This window comes from Brachyistius frenatus, unplaced genomic scaffold (assembly GCF_029030835.1).
Source record: "Brachyistius frenatus isolate BFR_SWC_R1_liver_20210118 unplaced genomic scaffold, ASM2903083v1 Contig_600, whole genome shotgun sequence".
Classification (NCBI taxonomy): Eukaryota; Metazoa; Chordata; class Actinopteri; family Embiotocidae; genus Brachyistius; species Brachyistius frenatus.
In genome coordinates, this window is record NW_027211199.1 from 18,868 (window position 1) to 32,768 (window position 13,901).

Below are 13,901 nucleotides of genomic sequence, written 5' to 3' on the forward strand. Positions count from 1 at the left end.
TGAATTTTCCGTGTAATGTTGAAGAATTAGTTGCATTTTAAATAACATGTTCAGTATGTGTAAATATTGACATTATTATTGTAATAGATTTTAAATCTGTGCAGATATTAAGGTTTGGATCCCCAAAAATTATAAGATTAAATTTCATTCTGAAGATTTAAATGTAAATGGATTTTATATGAACGTCTCCAGTTCTGGACCGATGTTTAGTTTCTATATAATCATATAATAATAATATAAGTTGCATTGTTTCTGCATTTTATATGTAAAGAATTAAGAATCTCAGATGGTAAATAAACAAATCTAAAAGTTATTTCCACTGAAAGGCTCTTTGGAGAAGATTGAAGTGATGGTTTTCATCTGAAAGAACGGAGAACGTGAGCCAATAAAAGACTCACAAACATGTAAAACGACATTTTGAAATAAATACTTTACCTTCTGGAGCTGGAGGTTGTTCCTGCCGAGCCGGAGCGGCGACGGAGACTTCAGGCTGCGGCTTCTTGGCTTCAAATACTTTAAAATATCATCATGAAGTTCAGTTTATCATTAGATGTTTAAGAGAAACAGACACAAAGAAAGATCGGATAAAATAATGTGAAGAAAAGGACTAAAAAGCAGCAATAAGCATACGGCAGGAACGTGAGTGAGCAGCAGTAAGAGCAGGTATGCGCAGATACCTGTGGCTGGAGGCGGAGCCGGCGGCTCGGAGGGTTTCTCCTCTGCGCTCCTGTAAACCTCAGCAACTTGAAAGATCAAGAAAGTTCAACGTTAAAACCACGTCGGCCAAACTGGACTCTCTACTCTACAGACGGCTGCAGTGAGTTAATCAGAGCAGAGGACGAGACACAAGAGACATGAAAGACGGACGAGACACAGAGAAGATCCACCACAACAACGTGCAGGGAGAGGAAGCAGTTTCTAGAAGCAGCAGTGGAAGCGTCGGACGTTGAGGCCGACATCGTTAAGTTTTAGCAACAAGCTGTGTGAGCAGCCAGGAGCTGAATGAGCAGCAGGCGTACCTGCTGGGACGTCTCCGCGCACCTCCACCTGCGATCGCTCAACAACCTCCTCGACGCGCTTTCTCTCTTCTGCTGGAGGAGAAAAGGGAACTTAGAAAGAAGCCCTGAGTGCGATGTGAAGGACTGCAGCTCGTCTGCATGCGTCCAAAGTTTGTTACTGAAGAATTACAGACGTGAAGACACACGAAGACGACGGAGACGAGCGCAGGAAGAGACACAAAGGACAAAAACAGGTTTCACACTCAGACAGACGATTATTATTAAAAGAATTAATGAATCCATAAGTTGTTGATACCTGAGACAGACGAGGACCGAACTGAGAGCATTTCTTCTTGAACGGTCACTCTTTGAAAAGCTACGGAAGATTATTAAAAGAATAATCAGCTGTTAGACATCAGAAACCGAAGAGTTTCCAGCTGAGCAGACGAGGATCGCGACAAACAATCGGTGAAATTCAAACCCAATCTGTCATTTAAAACTATAAATGTGTTTCTGACCACACAAACCTGAATTCAGACTTTAATCTCAGAGTTTGACGTCAAAAATTAAATTAAAAAATTAAAAAAAAACAATAACAAAATTTAACAAATTAGGTAAAAATAGAGATTAAAAAAAAGTTAAATTTGGGAATGAAGTGATCAAATTTCTAACTTTAAAGACAAATTTATAATTTCAATCTTGAAAAATATAACTTTTCAATAAAAACTTTGATATCATAATTAGATTTTAATGCAGGAATATTCTGTAAAATGTTTACAATTCTATACAATTCTAGATAGTTTCTGTGAATTATCAGATAAAAGTCAGAATTTGATCCTGAAGTTGAATTTAATTATGAGGCTGATTTTTATCCTGTTAAATTGGGATTCATCTCAAACTTTGAGTTGATTGTGATAATCCTCTTCTGTGCAGCTACTCCTGTTTAACTGCTTTAAATATGTTTAAATATTTCAGATTTAACACGTTGAGGTGGGATTTGAAGTTATTTGGTGAGATGATGGTTGAATTAATTTCCACTGAAGTCACACAGTTATGGAGGATGAGAGTTAAAAAATGATGACGGTTACATTTCAAAATAAAAATGGTTTGAATTTTAATGGTTGAAACGCAGAACGTCGGTTAGTTGTTTGAGAGTTGAATCGTCGTTGTACCTTTTACTTCTGTTCGCTCCTCGTAGTGATAAAACTCGGTCGAATCTTTGGGTGGAAAACAGACGGTGAGCGACGGCAGCCGAGCGGAGCGACGAAGATTATTGAGGTGATATTCGGTCCCAGACTCACCTGTGCACACGAGCATCGATGCTGCTTCAGGAATGTGGACCGCCGAGTCTGGGACGTCTAAAGGTTTCACCACAAACACTTCAGCTCACGGTGAAATCAACTTCTTAAAATGTGTTCTGACAGTAAAACTTCACATTTCCTCACTGAAATTATAATAACTTGCAGTTTTATTTGTGAATGTTTGACTGAATCTGGTGACTTTGACTGAAGTACTCACCCTGAGGAACCCCTGCTAACCCAACCTCTGTGAAAGGACAAGTTTAAGTGTTACAACGGTGATGGCGGCCATGAACTCGGTCTGACACATTGTACAGGAGTCGTACCGACCTTTGCCGGAGAGGTGAAGCTCGGCCGTGCTTCGAGCTTCTCCCATCGGATCCAGGCGAGCGATCACGGAGTAAACGCCTGACGGGGCGACACATCGTCATGTTGTTTAGTTCAGTTTGCTAGAATACGTGACGGTAAAGGCTCGGTCACACCGCAGAGGGACGTGCACCAGTCTGGAGGTTTGGCGACGCGGTGACGAATCTGGCCTCGCTGTTAGCTAATGTGTTCATTAGCTGCTGCAATGTTTTGTTTTTAATTTAATAAAGAAGGAATTAAGATGGAAGAAGCTTGTTTGCTCAGATAGTAACAGGAAGATGACAGGAAGTAACAGGAAGTAACAAGAAGTAACAAGAAGTAACAAGAAGTTCTGTCGTTGGTTGACGTCTTGAGTTCATCTGAATGTGAGAAATGTTCCTGAACCTATTCAACCTTCTGCTGTGACCGCGTCTTTACTCAGAGTTGATGTTTTTTCTTTCAAGGCTACACAACTGAAATTTAATCAGATCAACAGGTTCGTCCTCTTTTCGCTTCACTATTTCGCTGTTGTTTTTGTGTCTAAATGAGTCAGAAGTTCAGTTCATCGTTGAACAAACCTTCGTCCTCTGCAGTTACGTTGCGGATCGTCATAAAGTGCCGGCGGCCCTCCGTCCTGAAGTCATACTTTGGGCTTTCTCTAAGCTCCCATGAGTCTTTGTACCACGTGACGGTGGCGTCGTCGAAGGACAACTCGCACTCGAAGGTGGCGGCGTTGCGTTCGCTGACCTCGATGCTTCGGATACGTTTAGTGAACTGAATCTGGTCTAAAACCAGACAGTCAGAGTTAACGTCTGATCTCACAACATCAGTTTATAACTGCTGACGTTAATAACCGTGTGTTAAAACCTCTGAGGAGCTTTTTGCAGCTCTGACTATATAAAAGAAACACAGAACAAAAACAGGAAACAGACATCCACAAAACACCAAAATAAAAGCATGACGAGAACCAGCCGGTTCCAAGAGGTCAGTCGGAGGTGAGTTGGAGTCGTACCGCTCACCTGTCACACACACAGCGGTCCGGCTGACGGACAGGAAGTTCGAACGCTCTCTTACCTGAGACGGTGAGTTTGGCATTGGAGATGTGGGGGCCGCACACCACACGGTAGTTGCCCTGATCTTGGCTTTGGCAGCTCTTGATCTTCAGATGGTGGCGGTCGCCCACGCTGCCGATGTCGTACTTGTCGCTGTTGTCTAGTTTCTGGGTGCCCTTGTACCAGGTGAGGCTGATCTCCGGGTAGTTGATGCGGATCTGGCACTCGAAGATGGCGCTCTGGTTCTCGGGGGTCGTCTGGTCGCTGATGTCCTCCACCACCGAGACGGGCTAAGGAACCAAAGCTCCGTTTTAACGTTTCATGATGAATCGGCCCGCCAGGGGGAGCTTGGTTCTGTAAAGAAGGCGGGCGTTTACCTCGGTGCCGGCGCGGCCCTCCAGCTGCTGGATGAATCGGGCCATGTCCTCCTCTTCGACCTGACCACCGTGCTCCACCTCCTGCAACGGGACAGACGGATGTTAGATGCCTCTCAGACTGAAGCTGCGTTGGTCCACCAGGTGGTGGGATCACGTTTACCTCATACGGCTCATAAACTACATCAGAAACCCGGACAGTAAGTGTCCTCTCGTATCTACAAACCTCCACAGACGGCCCTCTTACCGGTCTGCCGGTCTCCATCTCCTTCTCCTTTTTCAAGAACTCGATGGCCTGCAGGATGGCCCGGTAGTCGTGGATTCCATGTTCAGTTAGGATCCTCTCGTAGTCTTTGGGGTCGTGACCTCTGAGCAACTCCACGATATTAAAGTCTCCCTCTTTCTTTGGACTCTTCTGCTTAGAAGGCGTCCTGACAAATACAGAATCATAATCAGACATCTTGTCAACATGCAGAGATTGTTTCCTTTGGACCTTCGACAAATAAAAGACATTCAGATGTCCTTACTTCTTCAGCCTCGTCCTTATGTCTTCAAGTCCTTCTTTTTCCTCCTTTTTTGTGACCTCCATGTCGGCGCTACACTCGATCTCTCCGTGCTTGCTGGTGGCGACGCACCTGTATTGGCCCGAGTCCGACTTGGTCACCTCTCTGATCTCCAGTTTGGTGTCCTGGCCCTTGTGCTCGACAGAGATTCGGCCGCCGGGCGTGATCTGCCTCCACTTCCCCTTCATCCACTTCACGCTGGGGATGGGGTCGCCGCCGATCTTAGCGATGAAGGTGGCGGTTCCCTCTGCAGAAAGAAATAAAATAAAGCAAACACATATCTCCACATGAAACCTATTAATGTCCAGAGGAGGAGCAGCTGGGTGTCCTGAGGTCTACTCACTCTCTGTGACAGAAACGCTTTGGGGTTCGTCAATGAAGAACAGGTTGTCGAGCCTTTTGACCGGGACAGCTGCAGCCGGGGCGGTGGCCTCGGTGGGGGCGGCCTTCGCTCCTTTGTCTGCAAAGATATCATGGAGGTGAGTTTTATGGTGCTTCAAACCTGCTTCTGGTCCTCTGTTTCCTCTGTGAGATTATTCCTCAACCAGGAGGTACAGTCAAATATTACAGCCACATAAAAAAGGCTTCATCACTGTGCTGAGTTCCTGTTGAACGCAGCACACCTTCATGAGTAAGTATTCAGAGTTATTGATCAACATAATCACTGAGTTCCACACGTTAACGTGATTGCTGCTACGTGAACATTGGTGATGTCATCATGGAAACCTGAAACTGGAGCAGAGAAACATCAGATTTTGGGGAAATAAAATCTTCAACATAGCCACTTACAGCCAAGTGTTCCTGAGCCCACACAGTGATTTCCAACACAGAATCATGACTGTTGAAGGCCTGAAGATCACGGCCATCCAACATTGGTTTTCAGCCTTGTTCCTTTCAAGTTTTGGTGAACAAAATCTTCAACATGTCGCTTGTGTTGATGTGTTGGAGAAGCCTGTTGCCATGGCGACACAGTTCAGGTGGTTCACAGTGAATGTTCCCCTCAGAAGGTCCCAGTAGAACTCAGTGGTGACAGTCTGACTTCTCCGGTCTTGGTCAGTGAAGCTCTGCCCCTCTTGAAACGTGATGTCATCAGAACACATCACCCAGCTCATCGCTTCATTGCCGTAGACTTTCTGAACATTTCAAGGGTCTCTGTTGACCGTTTACACAGTTTAACTCAAAATCTGCTGCTTCTCTGCTCCAGTTTCAGGTTATGTCACTAATGTTCACGTAGCAGCAGTCATGTTAACGTGTGGAACTCAGTGATAATGTTGATGAAGAGACGACACTCTAAACACTTCCTCATGAAAGTCCTCCTGCTGCTCTATGTGCATCGCTGAGATGCGCTTCGTTCGTACGTAAGAGGAACAGTCTCTGAACTGTTTGATCACTACTCGAAAATAGGAGATAAAAAGTCCCGCAAACTGACGGATTACCTTTCACTGTGACTCTGGACTTGCAGAAGTCACTGCCGGTAGCGTTGCTGGCCTTGCAGAGGTAATCCCCAGCGTCGCTCTTCGACGTCTGGCTGACCTCCAGGCAGGCTGTCCCGCCAACAAACGTAATTCTGGTGTTTCCGCTGGACTTCAGCTCCCTCCTATCCTTCATCCACTGGACAGTCAGAGGAGTAGAGCCCTTGATGTGGCATTTAAGGCTCAGCTTCTCGCCCTCGCTCACCGTTGCCGGCTCCAGCATGACGTCAAATTTAGGAGCCTGCCCGGTATCTGAGGAAGAAGCAGTGAAGAGGTAACAACTTTAGATACTCGCTTTTCAAACAGCAACACGGTGAACAGGACGTTGGAGCCTCTTCCGCAGAATTTATCCTAATTTTTTAAAGGAAAAAACAGGATTAACGAGTCTTTGTATCTGATCACCTGAACTGGAGATGGACCAAACCATTAAAAACAGAAAAAACACAGATTCCTATATGTACAGTTTCTCTTCTCAGACTCAAAGTTTGCTTCTGTTTTACCTTCAGTTAGTTTGACAGCAGTTAAAGCCCCTCATCTGTCTACAGGAGCCTTCGACTGCTGGGAAACCTCTAAAACCAGCACAGTCTTAAATGGTTTCTTCCAAACGTCCTTCTCCGTGATACAGATATACATACAACGACCAAGCTAACTAACGTCCTAGCTTGTAGTTAGCTAAATGGCATCTATCTTGGCAAACTACTGTTGCTGGTTATTGGCAGCTTGTTGTGAAAAAACTATTTAACAATTTGGAAGAAAAGTCAGTAAATTTCATCCGGTTTGTCGACTAGTTTTTCCAAGTTGATCTTTGCTGCACTCATCCTCCCGACCACCTGTTATCAGCTAGCTAGAAAGATAGCATTTAGCTTGTCCGCCACAGTAACTCTCCAGCTGACTACACAGGTAATAACTACATCACCAAGCTTCTAGCACCACCTGTTGGTGAGAAGGTGTTGCTGAGCGTTTGATTGGCTGATTCTGTACATCTTGCTGTGAAGCTGTTTAGTCGGTGAAATACTGCAGATGAACGGACGCACTCCTACCTGAGACGGTGAGAGAAACCCGACATGAAGCTTTGCCAGCTTCGTTGGAGGCCTCGCAGGTGTACACACCGCTGTCAGAGGGGGTGGAGTCTCTGACGCACAGCGCAACCATGTTGTTCTGGAAGCTGACGTCATATTTGCCAGAGGCGTAGATCTCGTTGTTGTCCTTGTACCAGGTGATGGTCAGAGGCTGGGAGCCTGACACCCGGCCCTCCATCTTCACCGTCTTACCTACCGAGTCCGTCATGGACTCCGAGGGCCTCTTGGTGAAGTTTGGAGGCACTTTGCTTTCTGTTAGTGGGGCAGAAAAACAAAACAAATCAGACCTTGTTGTGACACCAGAAATTATTGGAAATGCAAGTGTCCTTCAGCAGGCCACTGGGCCTTCACCACAGCGGTAACGGAGCAGCGGCAACATGAGCAAACATAAAAACAACCTGCAACACAGAAGCAAACAAATACAGAATATTTACCCTGAGAACAAACACTTCCTGCTTCTCGTTCAGTTCTGTTTATCTGACCCTCACCAACATAGAGGACGTGATCTCAGACACCTCGAGTACCTTATGAGCCTCCAACCAGAGGACCAGCCAATCTTTAACACATCCACAATATAATCCAGGACTGTTTACACCATTAACTTTCTCCTTGTTACCGACAACCGCAGAACCAATGAAGTCGACTGCTTTGGACGATATCGTCAGTCACTGGAACCACATGCTGGGATTAGACCAGTGGATGGACATGTGTCGGTTAGTGTGTTACCTATTTTAACATGAGCGTGACAGCTGTCTGTTCCTTCAGCATTGGCGATTTCACAAGTGTACATTCCAGCTGCCTCGGGCCTGTTGCTGTTGAGGACGTCCAAGACGCAGGTGGAGTCGGTGGTTTTGACGTTATACTGATAAGAGGCCCAGATCAGCTTGCTGTCCTTCTTCCACGTGACGTGGACCCTCTGGCTGCCGGCGTACGAGCAGACTAGTTTCAGCGGATGACCGATTATGAAAGTCGTGTCGTCCAGCTTCTTGATAAAGCGCACGGGTTCTGATAGAGAAGCAATGCTGAGTTTAGAGATGTGTTCATTGTTATGTTGCCATGCAATACGTCAATGTGAATTCTGTTACTATAGATGAAACGGATGAAAAACAAGGAGAACTATGAAGAGAAAGCTATGAAGAGGGAACCTTTAGGACCTCCTCTACATTCTCATCTTAAAAACTGGATTCACAATCACAGCAGGCTTCACTGACGTAGAGAGGAAGTATTGAAATCAAACATCACCTTTCACCGTCACGTTACAGCAGGCGGTGGCCGAACCAACCCGGTTCTCGGCCTTGCAGACGTATTCGGACTGATCGAACTTTGTGGTTTTGGTCAGTTTCAACATGGCTACACCGTTTGCAAAATCCATTGAACAAGTGTTGGACTTGCGCAAATTCCCGTCAGCTTTAAACCAAGCTACAGAGATATTGGGAGTTCCTGCTACATAGCATTTCAGGGTAACCGCCTCACCCAGCGTTACCGCCACCGGCTCCATCTGGTCGACAAAGTACGGTCGCTCTAAAGCGAAAGATGATGAGGGTTTAGTATGAATGTAGATGTTAAGTTGTGGATGAACTTATGAAGGAATGAATGAATGATGATGGATTGAACTGAGCACACTTGCATGCACACGTTGATAGCTTTACCTAGCATTGACACTTGAGCTTCGCATCTGTCACTTCCAACTCCATTGTCTACTTCGCAAGAGTATCTACCGGCCGCCTCCATCCTGTCCGAGTTAAGAACCTCCAGAATGCTGGAGGTGTCCGTGGTGATCACGTTGTACTGATACGAGGCCCAGATGAGTTTACCGTCCTTCTTCCAGGTCACGTTGACGCCGGGCGTCCCGGTGAACGTGACCTCGAGCTTCAGAGGCTTCCCCTTCTCAGAGGAAACGTCCCTCAGCTTCTTCACAAAGTGGACCGGTTCTGAGAGAAGCAATTCCATCGTCAGTTAGGGAAAACTCACTTTCAGAGGACGGTTAAAAAAAAGATATCTGTGACGCTAACAAACCTTTTACAGACAGATAAACTGGGCAGCTTTCCTTCCCTGCCTCGTTAATGATCTGGCAGGTGTACTCTCCTGCGTGAGACTTTTCCACTCGGCTCAGCACCAAAATGGCGACGTCGCCCTTCAGAGAGATGTCGCAGCCTCGTCCGTGCAGCATCTCTTTGGGCCCCCTGAACCATTTCACTTTCAGGGGGGCGCTGCCTTTCACTTTAGCCGTGAAGGACACGTTTTTGCCGGGCAGCGTTTCTTTTGCTTCGGGGGCTTCTACGAACGACGGAGGTTCTAGGTTTAAATAAAAGAAGACGTGTTGGAAGATAAACTTTAACTCTCTGTAACGACCCGTTACGTCACAGCTAATGTTCTGATCTTGACTTGCTTCACACTGACTGACCTGTCACACTCATGGAAGCGCTCGTTTCGCAGGCGCCTGCAACGTTCACGGCTTTACACGTGTATTTGCCAGAATCTGACATCCTGATACTGGGAACTCTCAGTCTGCAGTTGCTATCGGTGCAGCTGATGTCGTAGTCCGGCCCGCTCTTGATCTCCTGGCCATTGTGGAACCAGGAGGTCGTTAAAGGGGCAGAGCCAGTTACCTTACACTCCATTTCTCCAGGCTTACCCACGACAAGGTGGGTGTCTCTCAGCTTCCTTATGAAACTCGGTGGAATCAACTTATCTAGTGTAAAAAAGAAAGCACGTTATGAGGAGTCTCTGAGCCGACTACTAATTAAAAGGATAAAAATTTCACGAGAGGATAAGAAAGTTGAGGAAAGGGCATCGGTGTGATGAACACCAACCTGAGACCGAGAGCTTAGTTTTGCAAGAGGCGGCGCCAACGTGGTTGGTAACCTCTAGTTTGTACTCCCCAGCATCTGCTTTGTCAGCAGACCGGATCTTCAGGACGGCGACCTTCTTCGTGAAGGTCATCTGATACTTGGCCCCAGCAGAGAGCTCTTTGTTGTCCTTGAACCACTTAGTTTTCAGCTCTGGTGAGCCAGAGACTGTAACTTCCAGAGCTAAGTTTTCTCCTGACTTCACGTTCAAGGACTCTGGGCTGTCCACGATAGCAGCCGGTTCTAGAAATCAGGAAGGGAGATATTAAGCTAAACGAATCCTCACCGGCAGTGATAATAATACGAGTCTGGGAGTTCTACAAACCTAAAACGGTCACTTGGGAGACGGACTCGACAACTCCCGAGTCACCTCTTAGCTGGCAGGCGTATCTACCGGCTGCGGTCGAGTCTGCTTTGGGCACGACAAGAGTGACCACATTGTTTTCAAAGGTGATCTTCCTGTTGTCGCCATCCCTGAGGATGTGGTCTTTGTCCTGGATCCAGGACACGGTCAAAGGCTCGGAGCCCCTCACTGTCGCTGTGAGGGTCAGCCGCTCGCCGCCCCTCACCGACTGGTCCACCAATTTCTTTACGAAAGCTGGTGGTTCTGAACAGTGATGGAAAGGTCACAGGTGAGCAACGGTGTGCACTAAGCTTTGAGGAAACGGCCACTGATTGTGTACTAACCTTTGAGGGTCATGGTCGTGCAGCAGAATTCGGTCCCTACATTGTTGGACACCCTGCACTCATAGAGACCTGTGTCATCCTGATCCAGTCTCATGACGTGGAGCGTCGCAGAGCTGCCCTGACTGACCATCTTGTACTTCCTGCTCTCCTTCAGTGGCCTTTTATCTTTGTACCAGTTAATCTGGAAAGGTGGCGTGCCATACATCTCACAGTGCAGACTGGCCTCTTTCCCTTTAATGCCCTCCACTGGGCTGGGAGTTTTAGTAAAGGATGGGGACTCTGGAAAATATATTGAGATGTATTAACAGAAGAAACATTTTTGGACAAGCAAGTCTCCAGGGCAGGCAGTAATCCCACTGGACGGGAGTTCTTGTTGGGGGTCATGCTGAGGTCCAGTCCATGCTCGGGGTGTCCGTCCAGACGCCGATCATTACATTATTCTGTTAATGCCATGATAGGAACGTCGTTCAACAAGGAAAGGGAGGAGAGGGGGGGAGACTGCAGCTCATTCCATCAAAAGTGGGAAAAACATGTTGGAAAAAAGAGGAACCACTCATGCTATCTGACACGCTGGAGGACAGACGTCTGATTGGGGGGCTGAAACAGGAAGTGGATTCCATGCTGAAGTTTTTAGGCTGTGTTCAGGCTGCCAGCCCAAAATTTGATTTCTGTCATTTCCAGATTGATTTTTCTAGGTCTGGACAACAATCCAGATCCAAACCACATTTGGAGATTTTAAATGCGATTCTGAACAGATTTCTTCCGGTGGGTCTGAGTCTGGACGCTTCGCCAGCTCATGCAGTGACGATGTCATTTTCAGAGCGACAGAGTGACAGAATCGATGCTACCACCAGCAGAGTGCTAACAGGAAGTGTCGATTTTGGCGCTGTGGAGGAAGACGACGACAACAGTCAACGGAAAGAAACCGAAATAAACTGTCCGCTGCCACTTCCATTAGGATGTCATGTCACTAGCGTAGCTGCACGTACATCGTTACCATGGCAACCCATGCAGATAAGTTGGTGATTTGTGGGTGGACCAATTCCGATCTATTTGCTTGCAAATAGCAGTGTTGTCTGTCCTAAAGGTCTGATTGGAGAATAAAATCCAATTTGCCTGCAGTCTGAACACAGCCTTAGACAGGATGTAGGTTCCATTCCTTCTCTTTCATGCTGTACAAATTCAGAGGGGACACAATCCACAAAACAGCTCCGTGTAGCCACAATGTCCGTCCGATAGCTGACCTTGAACTGTGAGAACGGTGCTGCAGCTCGCACTGCCAGCATCGTTGTGAACCTCACACGTGTAGACGCCGTTATCCTCAAACCTTGTGGTGCGCAGCTGGAGGTATGCAGTCGAGTCAACGAACATTGTTTTATAGTTGTCTTCGTTGCTTATCTTTTGCTCGTTTTTGTACCAGCACATGTTCAGGGAGCCAGCGCTGGTGGCCTTGCATTCAAAACGGTGTCCCTCGCACTGCTTCACAAAAGTGGAGGGAGGCAGTTTCACGACAAACTGAGGAGGCTCTGCAAAGTCAAAAAAAAGATCAGGTTACTATCACCAGCATGAGGAAACACTGGAGCACCACTGTGACGGATGGAGGATGCGGACGGGTGACTGGATGTCATGGCAGGTGTCTAAAGACAACACAGATATTCCTGGAAAGAAAATAAGTGGTGAGGTGGTCAGACGAGGAAAATGGAGATGATGAAAGAGGAGCTGTGACAAGGGAGGTAAAAAAAAGATGGAGTTAATGGAGAAGTGATGGTGGTGGACAAAAAAGAGAAGCGTCCAACCTTTCACCGACAGCTCTGCTGCACTGATCGCTGCGCCGGCGTCGTTGCTAACTCGGCAAGAATAAATCCCACCATGCAGAGTCTCCACTGAGAGCAGCTCTACAGAGGAGGAATATTTCTCCAGTCTAATTGTGCACGACGGCCCAGAGACGAGTTCGATGTCATCCTTGAGCCATTTCACAGTTAACGGAGGAGTCCCTTTGAAGCCACTTCTGAAGAGTACGGCGGACTTTGGAGTAACGGCCTGAGCCTCGAGCTCGGCTACGAATGTTGGTGGCACTAAAACCCACACAGAGAAATGATTACGATGCATGACCGACCGGCCGGCGGTCCAAACTTTAACAAAGTCTGAATGCTGACCTTTAGCTGTGACAACCCCGCTGCACACACAGCTGCCTGCGTGGTTGGTAGCTCTGCAGGAGTACTCTCCCGTATGAGTGCTTTCAGTCAGCTCGAACTCCAGAGAGAACCTGTTTTCAGTGTGCACCAGCTTATATCTAGAGCTCTCTGGGAGGTTTTGTTTCCCTTTCCTCCATTCAACCGACAGAGGAAGAGAGCCGGCTACTTTGCACTCCATGGTAACCACTGAACCCATAACTGCTTGAATGTTTGTTAATGTCCTTGTGAACGAGGGAGGAATCACCTCCTCTGTTTAAAAGAATATCAAAAGATAATCAGAGTCAAAGAAACATCCATTTCTACATGTTAAAATATGTGTTTGTATTTTACAAACCTAAAACAACCAGAATGACTTTACAGCTGCAAGTCCCAAGAGAGTTGTTCACTTTAAACAGGTACTCTCCGCCGTCCTCCAGCCGGCACGACGGGATGCTCAGACGGCTCACATCGTTTTCACAGCAGACACGATGCCTTCTGTCGGACTGGAGCTCTTTACCATCTTTAAACCATCTGACATTCATCCGAGGAGTTCCTGCTACCCTGCACTCAAGACTAACCGGATCCCCACAGGTCGCTCGGACCACCTCTGGCCTCTCTGGGATCGTAGGTGGTTCTGCAGCACCGAGGAAAGAGGTGAGAGCACTTCTTATTGTTACAGCTACAACTTCTGGAAGAAGATCTGACCTAGAAGTAGCGATACCTTGAACAACCAGGGTGGCAACGCATTTGTCCTGTCCGGCCTTGTTTACCGCCCGGCAGGTGTATTTTCCGCCGTGAGTTGCCTCACATGCAGGAATCCTGAGAGTGGCCTCTCGGTTCTCAAACGTTCTCTCCACCTCCAGATCCTCGTGGATCCGGTTCTCGTCTTTCTGCCACTCTACAGAGATCAGCGGAGAGCCTTCCACGAAGCAGCGAAACACTGCGACATCTCCCCGCACAGCGGAGACGTTTTCTATCTTCTTCAAAAATGTTGGAGGGACTAATAGGAA

The 13,901-nt window shown here is 47.1% G+C and overlaps 1 protein-coding gene across 1 annotated transcript in view; it reads right to left on the reverse strand.

Annotated features, from left to right (window-relative positions):
- The window catches only part of LOC138614865 (titin-like), a gene marked incomplete at both ends in the record, with an annotated part of 47,579 nt that overhangs the window by 18,242 nt on the left and 15,436 nt on the right, over nt 1-13,901 (reverse strand). Inside the window, 26 exons of the mRNA XM_069688459.1 lie at nt 436-513; nt 678-743; nt 1,020-1,091; nt 1,315-1,374; nt 2,171-2,215; nt 2,300-2,356; nt 2,517-2,543; nt 2,627-2,704; nt 3,220-3,426; nt 3,716-3,983; nt 4,071-4,151; nt 4,315-4,498; nt 4,595-4,877; nt 4,974-5,090; nt 6,067-6,354; nt 7,143-7,433; nt 8,831-9,112; nt 9,198-9,476; nt 9,586-9,873; nt 9,995-10,273; nt 10,356-10,637; nt 10,718-10,996; nt 11,962-12,243; nt 12,514-13,161; nt 13,247-13,525; nt 13,613-13,891. Of these exons, the coding sequence (XP_069544560.1) occupies nt 436-513; nt 678-743; nt 1,020-1,091; nt 1,315-1,374; nt 2,171-2,215; nt 2,300-2,356; nt 2,517-2,543; nt 2,627-2,704; nt 3,220-3,426; nt 3,716-3,983; nt 4,071-4,151; nt 4,315-4,498; nt 4,595-4,877; nt 4,974-5,090; nt 6,067-6,354; nt 7,143-7,433; nt 8,831-9,112; nt 9,198-9,476; nt 9,586-9,873; nt 9,995-10,273; nt 10,356-10,637; nt 10,718-10,996; nt 11,962-12,243; nt 12,514-13,161; nt 13,247-13,525; nt 13,613-13,891 (5,379 nt within the window). The remainder of the gene's footprint in view (nt 1-435; nt 514-677; nt 744-1,019; nt 1,092-1,314; nt 1,375-2,170; nt 2,216-2,299; nt 2,357-2,516; nt 2,544-2,626; nt 2,705-3,219; nt 3,427-3,715; nt 3,984-4,070; nt 4,152-4,314; nt 4,499-4,594; nt 4,878-4,973; nt 5,091-6,066; nt 6,355-7,142; nt 7,434-8,830; nt 9,113-9,197; nt 9,477-9,585; nt 9,874-9,994; nt 10,274-10,355; nt 10,638-10,717; nt 10,997-11,961; nt 12,244-12,513; nt 13,162-13,246; nt 13,526-13,612; nt 13,892-13,901) is intronic.